At 65.8% G+C, this 21,465-nt stretch overlaps 2 protein-coding genes across 2 annotated transcripts in view; both read right to left on the bottom strand.

Moving 5' to 3' along the window:
• Positions 1-5,316, bottom strand: part of SHMT2 (serine hydroxymethyltransferase 2) — an 8,875-nt gene extending 3,559 nt beyond the window's left edge. Inside the window, 6 exon segments of the mRNA XM_078849551.1 lie at positions 384-568; positions 906-1,107; positions 1,572-1,650; positions 2,002-2,160; positions 2,162-2,191; positions 5,210-5,316. Of these exon segments, the coding sequence (XP_078705677.1) occupies positions 384-568; positions 906-1,107; positions 1,572-1,650; positions 2,002-2,160; positions 2,162-2,191; positions 5,210-5,233 (679 nt within the window). The 5' untranslated portion in view covers positions 5,234-5,316.
• Positions 5,317-11,935: 6,619 nt separating this feature from the next.
• NXPH4 (neurexophilin 4) lies at positions 11,936-19,547 on the bottom strand. The gene is given in 3 exon segments (XM_073319200.2): positions 11,936-13,119; positions 13,122-13,239; positions 19,416-19,547. Coding segments are annotated over 3 exon segments (864 nt in total). The 3' UTR covers positions 11,936-12,505.
• Positions 19,548-21,465: the final 1,918 nt, after the last annotated feature.

Raw genomic sequence — 21,465 nt, 5'->3', positions numbered from 1 at the left:
ACGCGCTATCTCAGAGTGTGGCTGGCTGCGGGGGAGGGGGGGTCACAGCTGGAGAGCGACCCCCCCTCCCCCGTGAATTCCCTTGCGGGGGCCATGCTGCTAGGGGTGGGGTAGAGCTTATACAGGGTTGGGTGGGAGCTGAGAGGGGGGTGTCAGGCCAGCCCCAGGGCACAGGGAGGGGCAGAGGGGGTCCGACGGGGGTGCACACGGCTTGGCCCAGGCACCAGCCCCGGCAGGCAGGGCGTGAGAGCTGGGGGGGCTCCGAGGGGCAGGGGCAATGGGGGGGGGGGGACAACACAGACACTCCAGGCTCCCTTCCCCCCAATACACCTGAGTCGAGGGTCCCCAATGCCGCCAGAGCAGCAGAAACCTCCTGGCCCAGCCCCTGGGGGGGTCCCCAGGAGCAAGGGACTGGGACCCCCCTCCCTGTGAATGCATGTTACCCCCCCCCGCAAGCACCCTGCACGCACGCTGCCCCCCACTCACGTTGAGTTTATAGGGCATGGACTCGAAGAAGATGGAGGTGGCCGAGATGCGCTTGACGTCCGACATGTACCCGTGGGTCAGGCTGTGGGAGAGACGGACGGACGGCGTCAGGCCAGAGCCACAGCCCAACCCGGAGGCTGGACACGACCCACCCCTCCGCCCGGGCTGGCTCCCCAGAAGGGTCCCCTCCTGGCAGGGCCCCCGCCCAGGGGCGATCTCCCCCCCCAGACAGGCGCCCCCCTCACCCCCAGCTGGTCTCTGCCTGTAGCCCCCAGACCCCACGCCAGCACTCCCCCCTCCCCCCCAATTCCTGGGGCCTCTCAGCCAGACCCTGCCCCCCTCCCGCCCCCCAGGCTCAGCACCCCCCCAGGGCCCTGCTCCCTCCCCCCCCGCCCCCACTGCCCACAGGGGGGACGTACTGGCCGCCGTCCGGCAGGTCCAGGCCCATGATGCGGTCGTGGGGCTGCAGCAGGGCCGTGTAGGCGGCAAAGTTGGCGGGCGACCCGGAGTAGGGCTGGACATTCACCCCCCAGAGGGCAGGGTCCAGGTCGAAGGCCTCCAGTGCCCGCTGCTGGCATAGCAGCTCGATCTGGTCCACCACCTCGGCCCCCCCCATAGTACCTGCGAGGAGGGCACCAGGGCTCAGACACCCAAAGCAGCCTCTTCCCCCCCACCCCATGGGCCCCCTGGAGGGAACCCAGGGCCCATCACCCCCTTGGGGCCTCTGTGCCCCCCCAGTACCCGCAAGGAGGGGAACCTGGGGCCCATCACCCCCTTGGGGCCTCCCTGCCCCCTGGTACCCAGAAGAAGGGGAACCCAGTGCCATCACCCCCACCCTCAAGGCTGCCAGAGGTCCTGGAGGAAGCGGACATGATCACCCCAAAAACACAGCTCCCGCCCCTCCCCCCAGTGCCAGACGGCCCCCACACAGTAAGTTACCACTGGGGAGGGGAGGGGAGAGTTGTGCCCCCCCCACGACTGCCAAGGAGACCTGGGCCCCCAGGGTCCATGTGTGGCTTCCCCACGTTCGTTCTCTGGCCTGGCCAGATCCAGCCCCCACAGGGTGCCCCCCCGACCCCCCATACCTCTTGCCGGGGTAGCCTCCGAGTACTTGTTGTTTAGGCAGGAGCCCAGGGCCTCCAGCGCGGCTTGGCTGCAGAAATTCTGGGGGGCAGAGAGCGAAGCCAGGGTGATGGGGGTGAGACAGCCTGGAGTGGGGGGCCAGCGCGGGGCCCCTCCAGCCCAGCCTCAACCAGGAACCTGAAGGGCAACGCAGGGTCGGTCTCAAACACTGCCCCACCTGACGGCTAGAAAGCAGCTGGGGGGGGAGGCAGGGCTCCAGCAGGTCCTTGGGAGGAATCTAAGGCAAGGGGGGCCCCCTCAGGGCAACGCAGCCCCCACCTCTGGGCCTCAAGAGGGGCTGCTCCCTCCCCCCCGCAGCCCCCACAAACTCCCTTCTTCCTGCCCCTCTTCCCCCACTGCAGCCCCCCCAGGAGCCCCCGCCCCCACCCCCACCTCCGAGGCAATGAGCTCCAAGCCCCGACACTGCCGATCCTTCTCCTTCTGCACCAGCTCCCACATCTCGGGGTCGCTCTCCGCCAGGCTCTCCTGCCCCGTCCAGCCGGGCACCTCCCCAGCTGCAGCCGCACGGCTGTGCTGGGCCCGCAGGCCCGGGCGTGTTCAGCTGCCAGCATCTCTTCAGAGCCTGGCGACGGGAAGGGGGAGCGTCACATCACCAGAGAGGGGCGTAACCACCAACACCCCCCACACACACCCCAGCCTGCACCCCCGTGTCACCCGGGCACCTCATCTCTGGTACCTTTGGGGATACACAGCCACAGAACACCCCGATATCCTCATGGCACACGTGGGGAGTCAGAAATAGAACCCAGGAGTCCTGGCTCCCAGCCCCCCTGCTCTAACCACTGACCAGACAGTAACGGGGGGGGGGGAAAGGAACCCCCAACCACCCCATCACTTGTGGGGTGCAGCCCTCTTCCTCCAACAGGGGGTCACGGGTGAGCATGGGCAGCTCTGGCTGGGGAGGGGGGGGAAGAAGGCTTGGGGGTGGGCGAGGGGATAACTTCCTTCCTTCTTTGGTTCATTTGTGGGGCCGGAGGAGGCGTTTCCCGGAGGCCTGGGAGCGCGGGAACGGCTGGACCCTTGTGCAGGGGACCGATCACCCCGTCTGGGGAGAGGGGGCAGCCACATGGGGGGTGAGGAGCCCAGGCTGACGCAGGAAGCCAGGGGACCACACGAGTCACATGACCCAGGCGGGGTCCTCCTTGGGCCACAGCTGGAAAATTGGATGAAAGCAGCGGAAACAGCGCCAAAATTCGGGGGGGGCGGGGGCGGGAGGAGAGACTGCAGACGTGCGAGAGCGCATGTGAGCGTGCAAACCAGGGGGAGGGGGGAGCAGAGCGAGCTTGGTGTGCACAGGCTCGGGTGCGATGGTACGGTGGGTGGGGGGGAGCACATCTGCATGCACAGGATGGGGTGGGGGCTGGAGCCTGTCCTTTGTGTGCCCACGCGCCCCCCCCCCCCACTTCCTGCCATGGCTCACTCACGTGTCACACGAGCAAGCAGCTCCTGGAGACCCATCTCTGCCCCCCAGCCCCAATCAGACTCCCCACTTGCACTGCCCCGCCCAAGGCTGCCCCATGTCCCCCCTCCCACCCAAAAGAGTGGTCTTCCCTGCACTAACCCAACAGGCCAGTTTGCCCCTGGGCTCCTCCCCCAGTTTTCTCCCTGAACTCCTAGGCTCCACCCACCCCCAAATCCATGCTGGGAGAAAGCGCCCCCCTGTTGCTGGTGCATCACTTCCCCCCCCCCTCCCGCTGCCGCCGATCCTCACCCCCCTCTTGACCCTCCAGGCCCTCAGCCCCAAGAGCTACAGACTCTGCCCGCGAGGGGCCAGCCAGCCAGCTCCCCGGGAGACCCCTGTGCCAGGGTGTAGACCCCAGATCGGACCTGCTGGCTCTTTGGGGCAAACGGGGTCCTGGCCCAGGCCTGGGGCTCCCAGACACCACCACAACCCAGACCGTGACCTTTACAGACCACACAGCCAAGAGAAAGAAACTGCGGAGCGAGATATTTGCCGGGGAGTCTCTTGGAGCCCCGACTGGATCCGCACAGACCGACCCGCAGGATCGGGGCCACCACGGCTCCAAACCACTCCCGGGGGGAAGACAACAAGTCCTTGCTCCCGAAACCGCCAGGCCGAGCGGCGTTCGGGGCTAGGGAGCCCGCCACCGTTGTCCAATTCTCCCCTTCCCAGGCACCCGCCGGAGCCTCGTCACGGCGCCGAGGGGCCAACCGAGAGCAGGAGCTCGCTTCCCGCTCCCGGGGCCAGACCCGAACGCAGCAGGACCTCGGGAACGGCGGCTGACTGGGCCTGCGAACAAAACTGTCCAGGTCTTTGAAAAGTTTTGCAGCTGAGCAATGACTTTATACAGCTTCGAAACTTGACTGGGCAGAAGGAAAATGCTGCTTTTTTTTAAAAAAAGGAACAAGCACAGAAACTGGCTCCTTACCCTGCCCCAGCTCTTTTTAAAACCCTTTCCCTTGATTTTGTCGTGGCTGATGTTTTAACGCAGCTTGCACTGTATTGGCTCTTTTGCGGTCTCTGGGCTGCCTGATTGCGTCCTCCGGGTTCCAAGGAGCCGTGGGGCTGACTGGCCAGGTTCTGCTGTATCCCTTCTGCCCCAAGCACTAGGCCTCAAATCCAGGCATGATGCAACCAGGTCACTGCCCTTGCATCAGCTGCTTGAAAGCCCCGCCATGTGCAAGTTTCCCCAAACAATAAAACACAGTCAAGTCAGAAGAAACTTTTGCAAGTTCATGGGGCAAGCGGCTCTGGCTGCCCCGTGACGAGGGAGCTGGTCCCAACTCTTCAGAGTTAAGCTTGCTGGCAACCGTGGGCGAGGGGCACTTCTCCCCCCCTTTCTTTCTCTCTTCTCCCCCCCTTGCAACTAGTTAAACATAGCAAGAGAAAAGCGGCAGGGAGGCGAGAGGCCGCTGTGCCCTATTGACTCAGTTCAAAGGGGCCAGCAGTAAGTATCGACTGGGGACGAAACTCATGCCAAGGAGACTTTGCTCCGGCGCCGAGGTCTGGCCCCAGGCCACTGTTCCCCGCTGCACTGGGGCAGATGTCAGGGAGCAGCCCGGGCAGTCAGCGGAGCAAGCAGGTGGAGAGCGGAGGATGGCTCTGGCCCGAGCCTGGCACTGGCCCCCCCCACCCCCCCGCGAACAGCCGGGCAGGGCCCACCAATGCACCCATAATGAGCAAAGCGGAGCGACCCATCACAGGGCCGGCGAGGGACCCAGCTCCGCCTGCGAGCCTGGCGGGGGCATGACCCCCCCGTCTCTCTCCCCGGCCCCCCAGGGACAAGGGCTTCTATGGGGCGCCTGGAAGCAGAAGGCGGGGACCCGCGGGGCTGAGCCTGCCATGAAGTCGCACTGGGTCGGGACTCAGCAGGGGCAGGGCGTGGGGGGAAAGGAGCACCCCCATATTCGCACTGCACAAAGGGGGGGGCACGGCGCTCTGCAAAGGGCCCCGGCCAGGGGCACGTGGCCTGCGGGGGGGGCGGGGGCGCATCTGGGGCTGGGGGGGGGGACGGGGACCGAGCTATTTTGCAAAACACATCACCCCACCCCCCAGCACCAGCCCCCTGCCCACGTGCACGCGCAAGGGGGGTCTCAGCCCCCGGCGCCCCCCACTCACCCGGGCCAGGCAGCGCGGGAACATGCTGCAGGCGGCGCGGGGCAGGTGGCGAGTCCCCGGGCGCTGCTCCGCGGGGGCGGGGCCCGAGCGACGGGAAACACGTGACCCCGCCGCTCCCGGTGCATCCTGGGGGATGTAGTTCGCCCGGGCCAGCGCGCGCGCCCCGCCCCCCTGATCGTTCATGCAAAGTGGTTAATGAGCTGATTTGCATGTTTGCAAATAAGTGGCACCTACCGCAGCCTAAGGGAGCCGGAGGGGGAGCCTGGGGCCGTAGCGGGACCAGCGAGCAAGTGTGACAAAGCGGGACACTTCCGGGGGAGGGGCAGTTGTGGGGGGGAGGGGCAGTTGTGTGGATGGGGGTAGGTGTGTGGGGGGGCAGTTGTGGGGGGGAGGGGTAATTGTGTATAGGGAGAGGGGCAGTTGTGTGGGGGAGGGGCAGTTGTGTGGATGGGGGTAGGTGTGTGGGGGGGTAGTTGTGGGGCGGGACGGGCAGTTGTGGGAGGAGGGGTAATTGTGTATAGGGAGAGGGGCAGTTGTGGGGGGGAGGGGGCAGTTGTGTGGATGGGGTAGGTGTGGGGGGGTAGTTGTGGGGTGGGACGGGCAGTTGAGGGAGGAGGGGTAATTGTGTATAGGGAGAGGGGCAGTTGTGGGGGGGAGGGGCAGTTGTGTGGATGGGGGTAGGTGTGTGGGGGGGTAGTTGTGGGGAGGGACCGGGCAGTTGTGGGAGGAGGGGTAATTGTGTATAGGGAGAGGGGCAGTTGTGGGGGGAGGGGTAGTTGTGTGGATGGGGTAGGTGTGTGGGGGGGTAGTTGTGGGGAGGGATGGGCAGTTGTGTGGATGGGGGTAGGTGGGGGGTAGTTGTGGGGCGGGATGGGCAGTTGTGGGAGAAGGGGTAATTGTGTATAGGGAGAGGGGCAGTTGTGGGGGGGAGGGGCAGTTGTGTGGATGGGGGTAGGTGTGGGGGGGTAGTTGTGGGTGGGACGGGCAGTTGAGGGGAGGAGGGGTAATTGTGTATAGGGAGAGGGGCAGTTGTGGGGGGGAGGGGCAGTTGTGTGGATGGGGGTAGGTGTGGGGGGTAGTTGTGGGGTGGGACGGGCAGTTGAGGGGAGGAGGGTAATTGTGTATAGGGAGAGGGGCAGTTGTGGGGGGGAGGGGCAGTTGTGTGGATGGGGTAGGTGTGTGGGGGGCAGTTGTGGGGGGGAGGGGTAATTGTGTGTGGGGAGGAGGGGTAATTGTGTATAGGGGGAGGGGTAGTTGTGGGGGGGTCCTCCCGTGAGTTTAGTCCCATGTGTTTGCAGGCTCGGGGCCATTTAGATGGGAAGCTCTTGGGAGGGGTGGGGGAGGGCAGGGGCTTTGTCCGCCAGTGTGAACCGTGGCCCAGCAATGCTGCCAGCGATTGCTCCCCCAGTGCTGACATGCAGCCACCTCTGGGGTGAAGCCCAGCAGCTGGTTCACACACACCCCTGCGTCCTGCCACATTTCTGAAGGGTGTGCATTACAGGGAGGGCCCGGCCCAGGCCAAGGGCCTGCTGTGCCAGGGCTCTGCGCAGACAGAGAGTGAGAGGGAGCCCCAGTGCCAGGCCCAGAGGTTGGCGAGCCCAGAGATTCTGGCCAGTTATCCCCAGTGCATGCTGCAGCCTGGCCCCAGTGATGCAGCATCAAAGGGACCTTCCCCCCATGCAGCCTCCAACAGCTTCTTCCCTTTGATGGCTGGCAGAACAGGCCGTAGGGAGCCGGCGGGACCCGCGGGCAAAGGGAGCCGGGCTCTGGCAGCAAAGGGGCCTGGGAGCTGCAGCCGCACAGCTGGGTGGATGGCAGAGCAGGGCAGAGACGCTGCGGGCAGCCCCTGGCACCCTGTGCCGCAGGGCTCAGTGGTGCAGCGTGACCTAGTGGGCACACGTTTGCATCCCGACGGCTTGCAGCCATTACAGAGCCCGGCGCACGCTCTGCAAGTGTCAGGGTGTTAGCCCCAGCCCCATGGGCTGCTGCCCTACATATGTCCTGTGTTGTCAGCTTGGCGTGCCGTACTCTTCACGACACTATCCCGGAGCGTTGCTGTGTGTCCTCAAATAGCTGCCGTGCTCCACTCCAGAGGCAGCTGCATTCCCAAACTAGTTGAGCCGTCCCGGCACGGCATTGCTGTGCGACTGTTACTCACTTCCAGCACCCATCCCCAAAGGTGGCTGCGTTTCAGTGCTGGGTGAGCGATCCCTGCGCAGCTTTGCTGTGTGGTTATGAACCAGCTTGTCGCAGCCCACTCCAGAGGTGGCTGCATTTCGGTGGGTGGTAGCAAGTCTCTCACCCTAGGAAGTTAGGCCCGAGCCAAGACCTTTCTCCCATCGAAGAATGTGCCCTGCCCCTCCAAAGTCACTCAGTGGCAGATCTGTTACTAGAACCCTTGCTCTAACCACTCGGCCCCCACTCCCCTGCCACAGCTGGGATGGAACCCAGGAGTCCTGGCTCCCAGCCACCCCTGTCAAAGCCAACTAGAGTCCACTCCCTTCCCAGAGTCAGTCCAGGACCCGGCTGTCCTGTCCCCCACCCATATTGCTCTAACCTCTAGACATTCCCCCTCACCTGGTCTTCCCTCCCCCGGTCCCTGGCATCTGGCTTTGCTGGAAGCTCTAATGAAATTAAATCTAATTAAGCAGCAATGACCCTCAGACATCTGGGCCCGGGGAATTAATGGGGGGAAGCAGGTGAGATCGATTTCGCATGGCACATCGTACCTCCTGCACGGCTGGGGACAGCGCCTGATGAACCCCCAGCCCAGTGCCCGGGAGGAGGCTGCCAGTTTATCCTGGGAGGGTGGGGGGTCCCTGGGGAAGTGGGGATCCAGGCTCTCCCCAGGGTCTGCCGAAGATATGGAGTAATTGTTGGGGGGGTCCCCTTAGAATCTACCCCTACGCAGAGGTCTCCCTAGCCAGCGTACTGCTGCTGTGGGTGCAAACGAGGATGGCAAATGAGGACGGGGTTGGATCCTGCCTGGCACCAAATCCCGGCCAGCTGCTGCAGTAGGCTCCTAAACCCAGATGCTCAGAGGCATTTAGGCGCCTAACTGCCACTGGTCGATCTAGGCACTAGGAGGATCCAGCACAGGGACAGGTAGGGTCATAACACAGACAATGGGTGTGTGGCCCATTCCCCCTCACCCGCCCAGGGGGGCAGCATCCATGGGCTGGCAGGTCAGGCAGGGCCCCATCCAACCTCCCCCCTCAGCTCCACGAGCAGGCAGTGTGGACAGACCAGACTGGTGTCTGCACCAACCTACTCCAAGAGGCAGCTTGGTCTAGTGTTGGGAGTGGGGTCTGGGACCCAGGACTCCTGGATTCTAGCCCCAGCTCTGGAAGGGAAATGGCGGTCCAGTGGACTGGGGCGGGGGCTGGGAGCCAGGACACCAGGGTTCTAGCCCCAACCCTGCCACTCTCTGGCTAGGTAGCATTAGACAAGGCCCAGCCTGGCTCTGTGCCTCAGTTTCCCCTTTGAATCTATTGGAAAACCAGCTAAATAACTACACACAATCCTCTAAATTCACCCAGAAACCCCACATGGCTTCATCTGGGCTTCTATGGGGGGGCCCCTTTCCTCTTGATCGCTTCCCCTCCCCTGAAGTCCTAACTCAGATCCATCTACCCAACATTCCCTTCCGCAGCCCAGTTGGAGTCGACAGGGACTGCAGGGACCAAGAGCTCCCCCCACCCCATGCTGGGTCTTTCCAGGCACCGGTTGCAGGCGTTTAATGCTAAGGAGAAGACAGAAGACACTCCCCGCTCCCCCCCCCCCCCCCCCCGGCCGTTCTGCACTGGGGAGCCAGGCTACAAAGTAGAGGATGGCTGAGCTAAGGAGAATCAATCATTGGATTTCGGGGGCGGGGAGATCCCAGGGCCCAGCGTGCCCATCCATCAGGTGCCGCGAGCTGGCAGGGTGCAGCCGGCTCGCTTGTCACAGGCCTGCTCCCGACATCCTCTCCAGCTCCGCAGCCTATGCGGCAATTCATCAAACCCCGTGCCCCGGGGGGACAGCTCCCACGCTGGCACGGACGGGCGTCTCTTTGCCGCTGGGCCCAGGCGCTGCCCTTGCCAGTCATTCCAGCTGATCCATCCTCAGGCTTCAGGGCTCGCGGGCATTGGGGTCAGGAAGGAAATACCCCACCCTGCCCTTGGGGCCCCAATTCTTCCCACAACATCCCCGATGTCTCCAGAGCCACCCCCCGCTTTCCAAGCACCGGCCCAGCCCTCTCCCGCTTCCAGTGTGACTGGGAGCTGCCCAATGGGGGCGCTAGGGGGCTGCCAATCACATTTGATTGGGGAGCTGCCAATCATACTCGCTGGAGGGGCTGGGGCTGCCAATCACACTCCAGGAGGGGCGGGCAGGAGCTGTCAATCACATTCGATGGGGGGCAGGGGGCTGCTAATCATATTCGATAGGGGAGGGAGGCTGGCAATCACATTCGATAAGGGAGCTGTCAATCATACTCACTGGGTGGGGCTGGGGCTGCCAATCACACTCCAGGAGGGGGGGGCAGGAGCTGTCAATCACACTCATGCACTGGGGTGGGGGCCGGCAGCGATCACTCTCCACACCCGGAGTTTTTGTTTCATTCGCTTTTTTTAATCACATTTTCCCCTCGAGTTTATTTTGTTACAAAAATATGAAGAAATCTCAGCCCGTGGGGGTGGGGGGGGGGACTGAGCCGGAGGGGTGCTGCCCGGAGCACGGGGGGGGGACTGAGCCGGGGGGGTGCTGCCCGGAGCACGGGGGGGGGGACTGAGCCGGGCGGGTGCTGCCCGGAGCACGGGGGGGGGGGACTGAGCCGGGGGGGTGCTGTCCGGAGGCACGGGGGGGGGGGACTGAGCCGGGGGGGTGCTGCCCGGAGCACGGCGGGGGGGGGGGGACTGAGCCGGGGGGGGTGCTGCCCGGAGCACGGGGGGGGGGGACTGAGCCGGAGGGGTGCTGCCCGGAGCACGGGGGGGGGGGGCTGAGCCGGAGGGGTGCTGTCCAGCGAGCACCGGGGGGGGGGACTGAGCCGGAGGGGTGCTGTCCGGAGCACCGGTGGCGGGGGGGACTGAGCCGGGGGGGTGCTGCCCGGAGCACGGGGGCGGGGGGGGACTGAGCCGGGGGGGTGCTGCCCGGAGCACGGGGCCGGGGGGACTGAGCCGGAGGGGTGCTGCCCGGAGCACGGGGGGGGGGGGGGGGACTGAGCCGGAGGGGTGCTGTCCGGAGCACGGGGGGGGGGGGGGACTGAGCCGGAGGGGTGCTGTCCGGAGCAACGGGGGGGGGGGGGACTGAGCCGGAGGGGTGCTGTCCGGAGCACGGGGGGGTGACTGTGACCCCGACCCAGTGCACAGCTCAGCCCGGGGGGGTGATCCCAGCTCGTCCTGGCCCCCCAACCCCATGGCACCTACTTCTTCACTCAAATGCACCATTTTATAGCTCCTGACGGCGCGGTGACGAGCGATCGACAGCTGGGGGGGCTCTGTCTGGAGGGGCCCTGCCTGCCCCCACGGCGGGCACCACGCCCGTGGCTGGGGGCTGGGCAGGATGCACTGCAGATGTGGGGGGGAAGCAGGGAAGGCTCGTGCTGAGATCCAGGGCACGTCTCGGGGAGCCAGGCTGGGCCCCCTCCCTCCGTGCCAGGGCTGCGAAACCAAGCCCGCTGCAGGGAGACACGCACAAGCGTGTGACCACCCCGCGGATCCACATCCAGGCACTCACCGGTGCACAGCCGCACACCACGCAGGCCACAGGTGCACGCACAGCCACAAAGGATGCAAACTCACACCAGTGCACAGATGTGCGACACACCCAACCCCCCCCCCCATGGTCTTACTTCACACTCTCTCTGCTGGAGTCTCTGTCGCCCTTTGCCACCTTAGCCGTGCGTGGGAATCGGCCATGATCTGCCTTCCCCCTCGCCCATGCCCTCGGTCGGCTCCTTCCCAGCCCTGCAGGGTCTAGGGGGGGTCCCTGAGCAAGGGGAGAGCCTGGGGCTGGAAAGGGGAGCAGGCAGGAGGCCCCCCCCCGCACGGCTTCCGTCCCGCAGCACTGGGGCGACCCCGCGGCCTGCAAGGGGCGGGGTGCAGTTGGGCAGGGCTGGGCAGGGGCACATGGGGAGAAAGAAAATGGGGGGAGGCCCTGGTCCCCTCCCGAATAACGTGCTCCCTCCCCTGCGCAGGGGGCAGGGGTGGGCATGGCTCCAGGGGAGCGAAGGGAGAGCGGCACCCGCTTGCAGCCGGGCTGGACCCAGGGGTGCAGCGCTGGGCAGGCATCGCCCCATCATCCCCGGGGCCGGCTCCTGGCTCAGCCACGCAGCCCGCTGGGGTCAGAGCCGGGAGGGCCGGCAGCAGGCAGCTCTCACCACAGCCCCAGCCCCCCAAGGAGGAGCCAGAAGGGCGGGTTGGCTCGCCCCAGGCGATGGCTGGCAAAGGTACCTGTCTGCGCTGGGCCCCGAGCCATCAATCCGTACACCCCCCCCACATCACTGATACATTTACACACGCATGCCTCTGCCAATCACACACCAGCTAACCCCCCCACATCACGGATACATTTACACACGCACTCCCCGATATCCCGGATACATTTACACACAGACATGCATACCCACAAATCACACTCCAGCCAACACCTGACACCCCCGACAACACCCCCAATATCACGGATACATTTACACACGCACACCCCCACCAATCACACGCCAGCCAGCACCCCCATATCACTGGTACATTTACACACGCACACCCACGAATCACACTGCACCCAACACCTGACATCCTCCCCCCACAATATCACGGATACATTTACACACAGACACACACACACCAATATCCCAGATACATTTACACACGCAGATGCACACACACACCCCCGTGCCGATTTGCACCTCTGGATACGTGTCACTCGGTCGCCCTGTGCAGCCCCTGGCCCTCGTCCCCCATTGCCCAGCAGGGATGGGGCCACCGGCTCCGGCTGCGCTGCTCACATCTCCCCCCGCCCGTCCTTCCACCGCGGTCCAAGGGGATCCGGCTGCGTCAGCCCGGTCTGGCCGGGTCCCGAGCGGTTCCGGAGGACCGTAGCTGATGGAGCAAAGAGTCCGGTCCACAGATCCCCACAGGGGCTCGCCACAGCCCGGGGTGGGGGCGGCCGCACAGCGTCCCCCGCGCCCGTTCCACGGCACCCCCTCCAGGCGGCTGGGAGAAGCCCATCTACCAGCCCCACCAGGGCGAGGCAGGGTCCTTCCCCGCCCCCTGGACGCTGTGGGAGCTGGGTTTTTATTCTGGGGGGCCGGGAGGGGGTTCAGCCGAAGTAGGGGCGGTCGTGCTGGAAGTTGTAATCGGGGCAGACCTTCTGCACCAGCTTGTAGTCAAAGCTGCAGAAGGAGACGAAGATGCAGATGACCTTGAAGGGCTTGGCGCACAGCCAGGCGGCGTGGCTCTGCGTGTGCTCGGTGAAGCACACCTTGGCCGGGTCGTAGAGGCAGGGCTTGTTCTTCCGGGCCCGGTTGGTCTTCTCGTACTCCACGTGGCAGTTGAAGGCCCTGGGCTCCTTGGCCTCGGGCAGGGTGGCCTGCTGGGGCTCGGTGGCCGGCGGGGGCCCCAGCACATCGAACTCCACCACCTTGCCCGGGGGCACGATGCTGACGGAGACGTTGCCCAGGCTGGAGGAGTTGTGCCGGAAGTAGACGCTGAAGGTGCCGTTGACGTGGTCCACGATCTTGCCCGTCACCAGCAGGCTGAACTTGAGCGTCTTGATGTTGAAGTAGAAGTCGCCCCAGCCGAAGATCTTCCGGGCCCGGCCCGTCTTGAGCAAGGGCTTGCGTTGGCCCGGGGGCTCGGCACCCGTCTGGTTCCTAGGCCAGGCCCAGGGGGTCAGGGCACCGGCCTTGGCCTTTGAGGGCTCCCCGGAGAACAGCGGGCCGGGGGCAGGGGCGGAGGCTTCAAGGCGCCGGACGGGAGGGTCTTGAGGAGCCCCGAGGTGCCCAGCTCCAGGTAGCCCAGGGTTTTGGTCATGTGGCCCTCCACGCAGACCACCTGTGGGGGGCAGAGAGCAGGGGGCAGCAAGTCAGCACAGCCCCACCTCCCAGCACAGTCCTGACCCCCAAGTCCCTGTGCCCCCAGCCCTGCCCCCGATCCTCTGCGCCCCGCTCCCCAGCATGGCCCTGCCCCCAATCCCCTGTGCCCCCAGTTCCACTCCCAGCACAGCCCTGCCCCCCAACCATTGTGTCCCCACCCCCTGTCTCTCACTCTCCAACACAGCCCTGCCCTGCCCACCCCAAACCCTGCCAAACTCCCCGAGTCAGCAGGCTCAGTGCCAAGGCCTCGGAGGGTCCCTCAGAACCGGGCCCGGGTCCCTCACGAGCGCCAGGCCCGGCACGAACGCTCTCCGGCCCCAACCGCCGCGCCAGAGCCCCGGGGAGGGAGCTCCGGGTGAACCGAGGGGCTGCTGTGGCTGGTTTTATGGTAGCATCGAAACGCCGGCGCGCCAGAGCCCACGAGGCTCACGTGAGCACCTGCACGCATGCTCTCGCACGCTCACACACAAACACACACGCATTCACCTTTGAGCATCCCCCCTTTCCTCCCGCGGCAGTGTGTTTTCACTACCCCCACAGCACACACACACACGGCTGAGCGGCAGAGGTGGGGACATGCTGGAGACAGGCTGCTGCGGGTGTAATTCACAGGTACAGGGACCAGGCAGGGATCCTCATTAACGGAGCCGCACAGGCGAGGACTAAATGCAACAGGCAATTTACCAGCCTGGGCCAAGGCAGGCTGGGGATATCCAGGCCAAGCCCATCCTTGGGGCAAGGCCATGGGCACTAACCCAGCCCCGGCTCGGGGGCGATTCTGCTGTGAGCCCTGCTGTTTCCGGCCTTCCTCTTTCCCCGAGGTTTCCTGCCCCCAAAGCACAGCCATGTTCCCAGGTCCCCCGCCCGTCCCCCGGGGGGAAGCAGACCCGGGGCGCTGTGCCCGGGTGACCCAGGCACCCACTGTGCAGGGAAGTTTTCAGGCAGTTTCTAACTACAGGAAACGGGCGCCTGGCAGTTCCTTGGCACCCACGCTGGCAGCCAAGCCCCATTGAAATGCAGGTGGGAGGGCGGGGCTGGGGGGGAAGCCCAGTGCCGCCTGCCTGGGAAGCCTAATTGTATTATACGGAGCCTCTGATCTGCAGCTGAAATGACAGGGCCGAGCGCAGTGGGTGCACGGGGAGACACCGGGCAGGGTCGCTGGAACACACCGCGCCCCCAGCTTCCCTTAAGTTCCGGGGGGCCCTTGGAACAAGCTGCCCCTGGAGAGGCCCCAGCGATGAGCCCCCGCCCTTCGCTGGGCGGCGGCTCTTGTCCCAGGGACTCCGGACACCATGCAAATATTCATTCCCCCCCCCCACACACACACACTCTCAGCGGGGCTGGGGCATACCACTCCCTGCGTCGTCACAGGGAAACTGAGGCACGCAGCCAGCGGGGAATTTCCCCCAAGGCGAGGCAAGAACCCAGGAGTCCTGACACACACCACCTCCCTCTTCTGCCCTGCTGCCACCCCTCGACTTCGCTCCTCCCTTCCAGGGCTGGGAATGGAACCCAGGAGTCCTGGCCGCACACCTGGCTTCCGAGAAGGGGCGAATGGGTGGGAGGGGGAGGCTGGGAGTCAGGACTCCTGGGTTCTATTCACCTGTGGTTAATTGGCTGTTTCTAAGCTCCTTCGGCCCTACCAAACTGCTGCTGAAAGGGGTTACATATGAGCCGTACCCAGCAAACCCCACGCCAGTTCACTGCCGAAATGCAGCCCCCTCTGGGGTGGAACACGGCCGCTGGCTAAGAGCAAACAGCCCGGCAGTTTGGGACAGGAAGTGAAGGGGGCTGTCGGTACGTGCATTGCACTGTGTCCCCTAGAAGATGCCAGAAAGGGATGGTGCCAGGTGCTGGACACGCATCCCTGCCCAGAGAGCTACCGGTCTCCATTCGCCTGCGAGATCAGGCCCTGTCTCCGGCGGGGCTACTCAGCACGTGGCTCATCTTCCACCTCTTACCCAGCCCCCATCCCTCCACTCTACCTACTTATCCCCCCAAATCCCGGCCCGCGCTGGCTGCAGTTTCTCTGAGCTGTCTCTCCATTTATCACCCCCCCGCCCCCCCCTCTGCGGCTGGTCTCCACCCGGCGTGTCTCAGCTGCGCTCCGGTGGCTTTTGATCACGGCGCGGCCCAGCCTCGTCAATCACTGTCACTTCCCGGCGCTGCCGTCGGTGGCAGGTTTTTATGCTCAGCTCCAGACGACCTGGTTTCCCAGGCAAACAATGTGGGGGGGGGGGACAGTTCGGAGGCGGGGGACTGAGGAGCCGGTGTGGGAAGATCGGGGGGGCTGCGTGTAGGTTCGGGACCGGGTTGTCCTGGGAAACTAACATACTCCCAGGCTGAATGGAAGCTGGCCGGGGGCGAATCTAGTGACACAGATGGAGTGAGTTTGTCAGGTCTCAGTCCAGCTCCCAGGCCCCGGGGGGTTTGAAACCCAGGAACTAGGGGTGCTGGTTGTGGGGGCTAACTGGCCTGGTCCTTGGTTACTCCGTTCCTGTACCTGGCCGGGGAGGGTGGGGGGGGCAGGTGGGGGCAGCCGCGGGGTGAGCCGGCGGAGACAGCGCCTGGGCCTGGCAGCGCGGGGGGGCCTGGCACCTGGGAGAAGCCAGTGGCCTTCCTGGCGGGCGGCCCCTCGGGGGCACAGGGCGAGCTGCTCCCACCTGGCAGGGCCCGGAGGTCTGACGGGATGCGATGGGTCCTCACCCAGCCTGCCCCAGGTAGGGGATCCGAGCAGCCCCCACCCCCGGCCACACGCCGGGGCCCAGCCCAGAGATGCTGCCGTTCCCCGGGGCCTTCAACACCCCCCACTCCCATGACGGGACAGATGGCACCAGCCCTCAATTCACGGCTCGGCCCAACGCCTGGCTCCTCCCTGGCACCAAGCCGGGAATGGGGAGTGGGACACGGGGCCCTGCCCTGCTCGGGGAGCTGGGTCTGATCCAGGTCCCCCTCCACCGCACCTGGGCCAGCCCTTCCCCCTCCCCAGCTGCCTGCCCCCCCCCCCCAATCTCTCTCTCTCTGAACAAGATCAGCCTTATCTATACTCCAATGCAGCTTCAAAGCCGGGTGTCTGAGCTGCCAGGAGCCGGAGCCCCAGCGTGGGCAGGAGGTGGGGGGACAAGGGGGGGCCCCCAGGAAAGAGTGAGACCTCGGGGGGGGAGAATCGAGAGAGAAGGGGGGGAAGGGAACCACGGCGGTCATGTCAATCACCTGCCCCCCCCCCGCCCCGTTATCTCCCATCTGCCGCCCAGCCCAGTGCCTGCCCGCGGTTATTAATCCTGCTGCTCATACATATTCATTGCCCCCCCGCCCCCCTCGAATCCTGTCAGCAGGGGAAGGGGTGGCCTCCTGTGCGGTGCAGGAAATTACCAGGAAATGAGCCCGCCCGAGACGCTGCCCGTGATCCCCCCCCACCCCCAGCTGCACCTTCCGCGGGGCTGGGTACCCGGGACTCTCTGCCGCGGACTCACCAGCAGTCGGGGAGGGGGGGGATAAAGGGGCAGCTGGGGGCAAATGATCCATGTGCGGGAGGCAGCGGGGAGCAGGGGAAAGACCTTCCCACCGCCCCCACCCCAGATAAAGGGGCAGTTAAAGCTAGTTCGGCCCCCGCCACAGGGCTGGGCTAGCTGAGGGCTGCGGGTCAGGAGTGAGGGGCACCGGCAGATCTGCAGGGTAGGGGGGGAGATAGAGGCTGGGATAACAGGGGGCTGTGGGTCGGGAGTGAGGGGCACCAGCAGATCTGTGGGGTGGGGGGGAGATAGAGGCTGGGACACAGGGGGCTGCGGGTCAGGAGTGAGGGGCACCGGCAGATCTGTGGGGGGAGACAGAGGCTGGGATAACAGGGGGCTGTGGGTCGGGAGTGAGGGGCACCGGCAGATCTGTGGGGCGGGGGGGAGATAGAGGCTGGGACACAGGGGGCTGTGGGTTGGGAGTGAGGGACAGTCATTTCAGGAAGGTGTCAAGTTTGTGCTGATCTCTGGGGTGCTGGCACGTCGCCCCCTTTCCCGAGGTCTCCCCCCGCCTGGTTCCCAGCACTGGCCTCTCTCCCTGCAGCTTTGCCATCTCCCTGCTCAGCCTCCCCCCCCCCGCCGGCACTGGGTATCCCAAAGCAGGGCAGGGTTGGCAGCCCACCAGCACCATCGATCGGGGGGGCAGCGCGGGGGTGGGAAGGGCCCCACTCTGCAAATACCTGGGGGCAACAGCCTGGAGCTTAAACACCCCACAGCCCCTGCTCCTCCCCCCAGGGGAATTCAGGGCCCTAGGCCCAGTTTGACTTGTCTATTGGGGTTGGGGGGGGCAGCCCCACCGGGGGGGGGACTCTGCACCTGCCTGAGGCTGGGGGCGGGGGGGGGGTCTGTGCAGCACCTGGCACTGCCCGGCCTGCCGGGGCCCCCATGTCAGCTGGCCCTGCCTTCGTTAGCACGCAGAGATTAATTGGCACTTGTGAGCGACACTCCCCAGTGGGCCCCCCCCGCGCAGACCCAGCCAGGCCAGGGGTTTCCAGAGGTGAGCGGCAAACAAGGGGCTGGTGACAGGTCCCATTAATCTTGGCCGGGGGGGGGGAAGCACGGAGCCGGTTCTAACGAGCGGAGCCAGGTGCATCTGTCAGGCCCTGACAAGTGCAGGGCTGAGATGGGGGGAGGGCATGGGGGGGGGCTGGTGAGTGACAGGCCCTGGAAAGGTGACTGCAGAGGGAGGGTCTAGAGGAGTCCGGGCTGCGGGTCGGGAGTGAGGGGCACCGGCAGAGCTGGGGGGGATACAGGGATTGGGACAGCTCCCCCCTTCCCCGACCCGCCAGGAGCCCCTCGGTGCCACGGGGGAACGGCCCAGGTCCGGCAGCGCTGCAGAAACGGGGCCTCGGCCGGGGGAAGGGAACCGGGGGGGAGCGGGGATAGTTAATTAGCCCCCCACATTGCCAGAGAAGTGACAGCCGGGGGGGGTGCCTTGGCCCCGAGCCCGCAGCCCCCTGCTGGGGGTGACAGCACCAGGGGGCGGGTGGGAGGCTGAGGAAGGGAAACGAAGGAGCCCATCGTTAATGAACTGGCAGCCCCCCCCCCCCCGCTGCCAGGGACGGCTGAAGGAGCTTGGAACAAATGGAGCCCGGTGGAGCTGGCCAGACGGCTGAAGGTCGAGAGAGACGGTGTCAGGTGGGGGGGGGGCGGGGGGAGTGGGGCTGCAGAGCAGGAATGGGAGGCTAGGGGGTGCTGGGCAGACAGGGGCAGAGATGGGGGAGATGAGGGGCAGAGACGGGGGGCAGAGATCCACACTTGACCCCACTGCAGGACAGAGTCCAGCCCCCCCAACCCCGCCCCGGAGGTCCCACGGAGTCCGGCCGACGAGAGCCCAGCCCCCAGGAGCCCGCTGCCCCCCACCGGCCCGGGCCCCCACCGAGCTCAAAGGCGTTTGAAAGACGCAGCCCATGGCCCAGGCCGGCTGTTCGGTGCCCCCCACGGACGCTGGCAGATGCCAGCTCTGCCAACTCCTCTCCACTCGCTGCTCCTTGCCAGCTGCCGGCCCCACATCCCAGGCTGGGAGGGTAACGCGGCCCCCGGTCCCCCCCGCCCCCAGCAGCGGGGCTCCGGCTGCAAGAGGCAAATTCGCTGATGCAGTTTTGTGTCCGTTCCCCCCCCTCCCATTAATGTCTGCAGCACGGTCAGGGCACAGAAGGGAGTCGGGGAACGGACACGGGGCCTTTCCCCTCTAGGGGCACCGGCTCTGCCCTGGGGGCTGGCTGGCTTGGGGGGCTGGGGAATGGGGCATGGGGCCTTTCCCCTCTAGGGGCACCGGCTCCCATCTGCCCCAGGGGGCTGGTTGGCTTGGGGGGCTGGGGAATGGGGCATGGGGCCTTTCCCCTCTAGGGGCACCGGGTCCCATCTGCCCCTAGGGCAGGGGGCTGGTTGGCTTGGGGGGCTGGGGAATGGGGCATGGGGCCTTTCCCCTCTAGGGGGCACCAGCATCACCCTGTTAGGCCAGGCCCCTGCCCCATTGACAGAGATGCCGTGGGTGGGATCTGGGTGCCAGACTTGCCCCGCAGTACCACCTGTGCAGTGGGGAGCTGCCCCAGCCCAGCTGCCCTCCGCCACGTGGCTTGAGGAGCGACTCCCTCGGCTGGGAGCAGTAGTAGAGCTGTACCATCCGCGCCCGCAAACGCTGGGGCAGCCGCTGGAGTCTCTCACGCAGGCCCACAGCCGCCGGCACGTGGATGCCCAAGCGGGCCACCTGCCTCCCCGCCGCGGAAACTCCGGCAGCCCACCCGCCATCCATCGCCCGTCTCCCTTCCCCGCCCCGCCGGACCCCGCTAACCACGCAGCCAGATCAAATATTCCGACGCGGCTGTTTTATGAACGCGCCCGACGCACCCCGGCTAATAAATATTTCATGGCCCGGGGTTTGGTCTTTCCCTTTTGGCTCTTTCTCCCTGACGTGCGTCTCCTGCCTTCCCTTCGCTCTCGCTCATCTGCGGGGCGACGCGCTTCGGGGCTCGGGGAGAGAGAAATCTCCCCCCCCCCCCCCGCCAGCCCTGGGAAAGGGGCGCAAATGAGAAGCCAGAGAAGCTGAAGCGGGGGGGAGGCCAGAGGCAAAGATCCGGGCCCAGGTGACTCGTGAACCCCCGAACGAAGGAGAGAACGAAGGGCCGCACCGAGCCAAGCGGGGATGTGACGATGGGGGGGGGGGGGGGCCGCGGGAAAGAGCCTGACGAGGCCAAGATGAAATTGAATCTCGCTCTCAAGGCGACGCATTAAAAAACGTCCCCTCCAGCGGCGTGGGAGACAGAGGGGAGGTGAACAGCCCAGATCCCCGGTTAAACTGGCCCCTCGGCTGGGTTATTTAAAGGGAATTCAGCAAATTGCCCAGGCCAGGCTGGGAGACGCGGCGAACGGGGGTGTCTCCTTGTGGGCTGGGGGGACTGGCCCTGCGCATGCCCCGGCGGGGAGCCCATGGCGGGAGGAGCAGCTCGGTCTCTCCCCCACGGCAGCTGTTTGTGGAGCAGGGACCGTTATACGGGGTGTGTTACGGTGGCCCCCAGTGGAGATCGGGGTCCATGGCGCCAGGCGCTGCAGAGGGAGTGCGACAGTCCCTGCCCCATGGATCTCGCAGACCGAACAGACAAAGGACTGGAGGGGAAACTGAGGCACGGGGGGGGGCTTGGCAAAGGTCCGAGGCGGAGCCAGTAAAAGGACCCAGGAGTCCTGACTCCCAGCCCAGCGCCCCATCTCCTAGGCTGAGAACTGACAACTACTTACACAGATGCCCAGATCTGATCCCCGCCACCCGGGTCTGGACTGCAAGTGGGAACCTGGAGGAAAAGGCTCCAGGCCCCGGCCCAGGGGTGGCCCCGGCCTCAAGGGGCAGCAAACCCTTCCTGGGGGGGCTACAGAACTGGCTGCTTGGTGCCCCAGGCCGAGCTCTTTGCCCAAGGTCCGTGGCTCCGCCCCTGCCTGCTCTGAGCTCACAGCCCCCCCATGACATCACAGCCAGCCCCATGGGGATCGGACGTGATGTCCGAGGTTCAAAGGGCAGGAGGAGGGTGGGGGCTCCCCTATGACATCACAGCGCTGCCCTCTGCTGGCTGGAATCAACTGCTCGGGGGCACGTGTCACGGTCCCTACACTGCTAATGGCTGATGGAGATTCTCCTTTAGCTCAGGGCTGGTGCGTCTGGAGCAGGAGTGCTGAGCTCTAGCCCCACCCGGGCCGTATGCTCGTCAGCCCTGGGTAGGGTCTGAGAAAGGGAGACCTTAGCCCAGAGCCAACACCAGGAAAGCAGCCAGCAGCCCCCCGGGGGGGAGTTCAGGGCTGTGAGTCGGGCAGAGCAGGGGGGGGAGCCCAGGGCTGGGCTAGGAGGGGGGCTGCGGGTCGGGAGTGAGGGGCACGGGCAGAGAATCCCCTAGCCCCAGGTGTCAGTCGAGCTCCAATGTGCCCCTTTACCCCGGTGCCGGCTCCGGCCGCAGAGCGCTGCGGTTTGGCAGGGTTTTAAGACTTGTGATTATCCCGCATGCGAGGGGGGCCGGAGCGCGACCCGTCTCCTCCCGGCCTGGCCGCGAGCGGCTTGTCAAGGGCTTTGATCTGGGCTGAGTCGATCCCTCCCTGCGCTGCCCGGAGAAAAGCCAGACACAGCCTCGCGGGGTGGGGAAAGGGGGAGCCAGGACGCCTGGGTTTTCTTTCCCGTGCTGGGAGGGGAG

The sequence above is a fragment of the Lepidochelys kempii genome, chromosome 20 (assembly GCF_965140285.1).
Source record: "Lepidochelys kempii isolate rLepKem1 chromosome 20, rLepKem1.hap1, whole genome shotgun sequence".
NCBI classification, from domain to species: domain Eukaryota; kingdom Metazoa; phylum Chordata; order Testudines; family Cheloniidae; genus Lepidochelys; species Lepidochelys kempii.
Note: the sequence above shows the minus strand (reverse complement) of the source record. Positions and strands in the feature narration are given on the sequence as shown.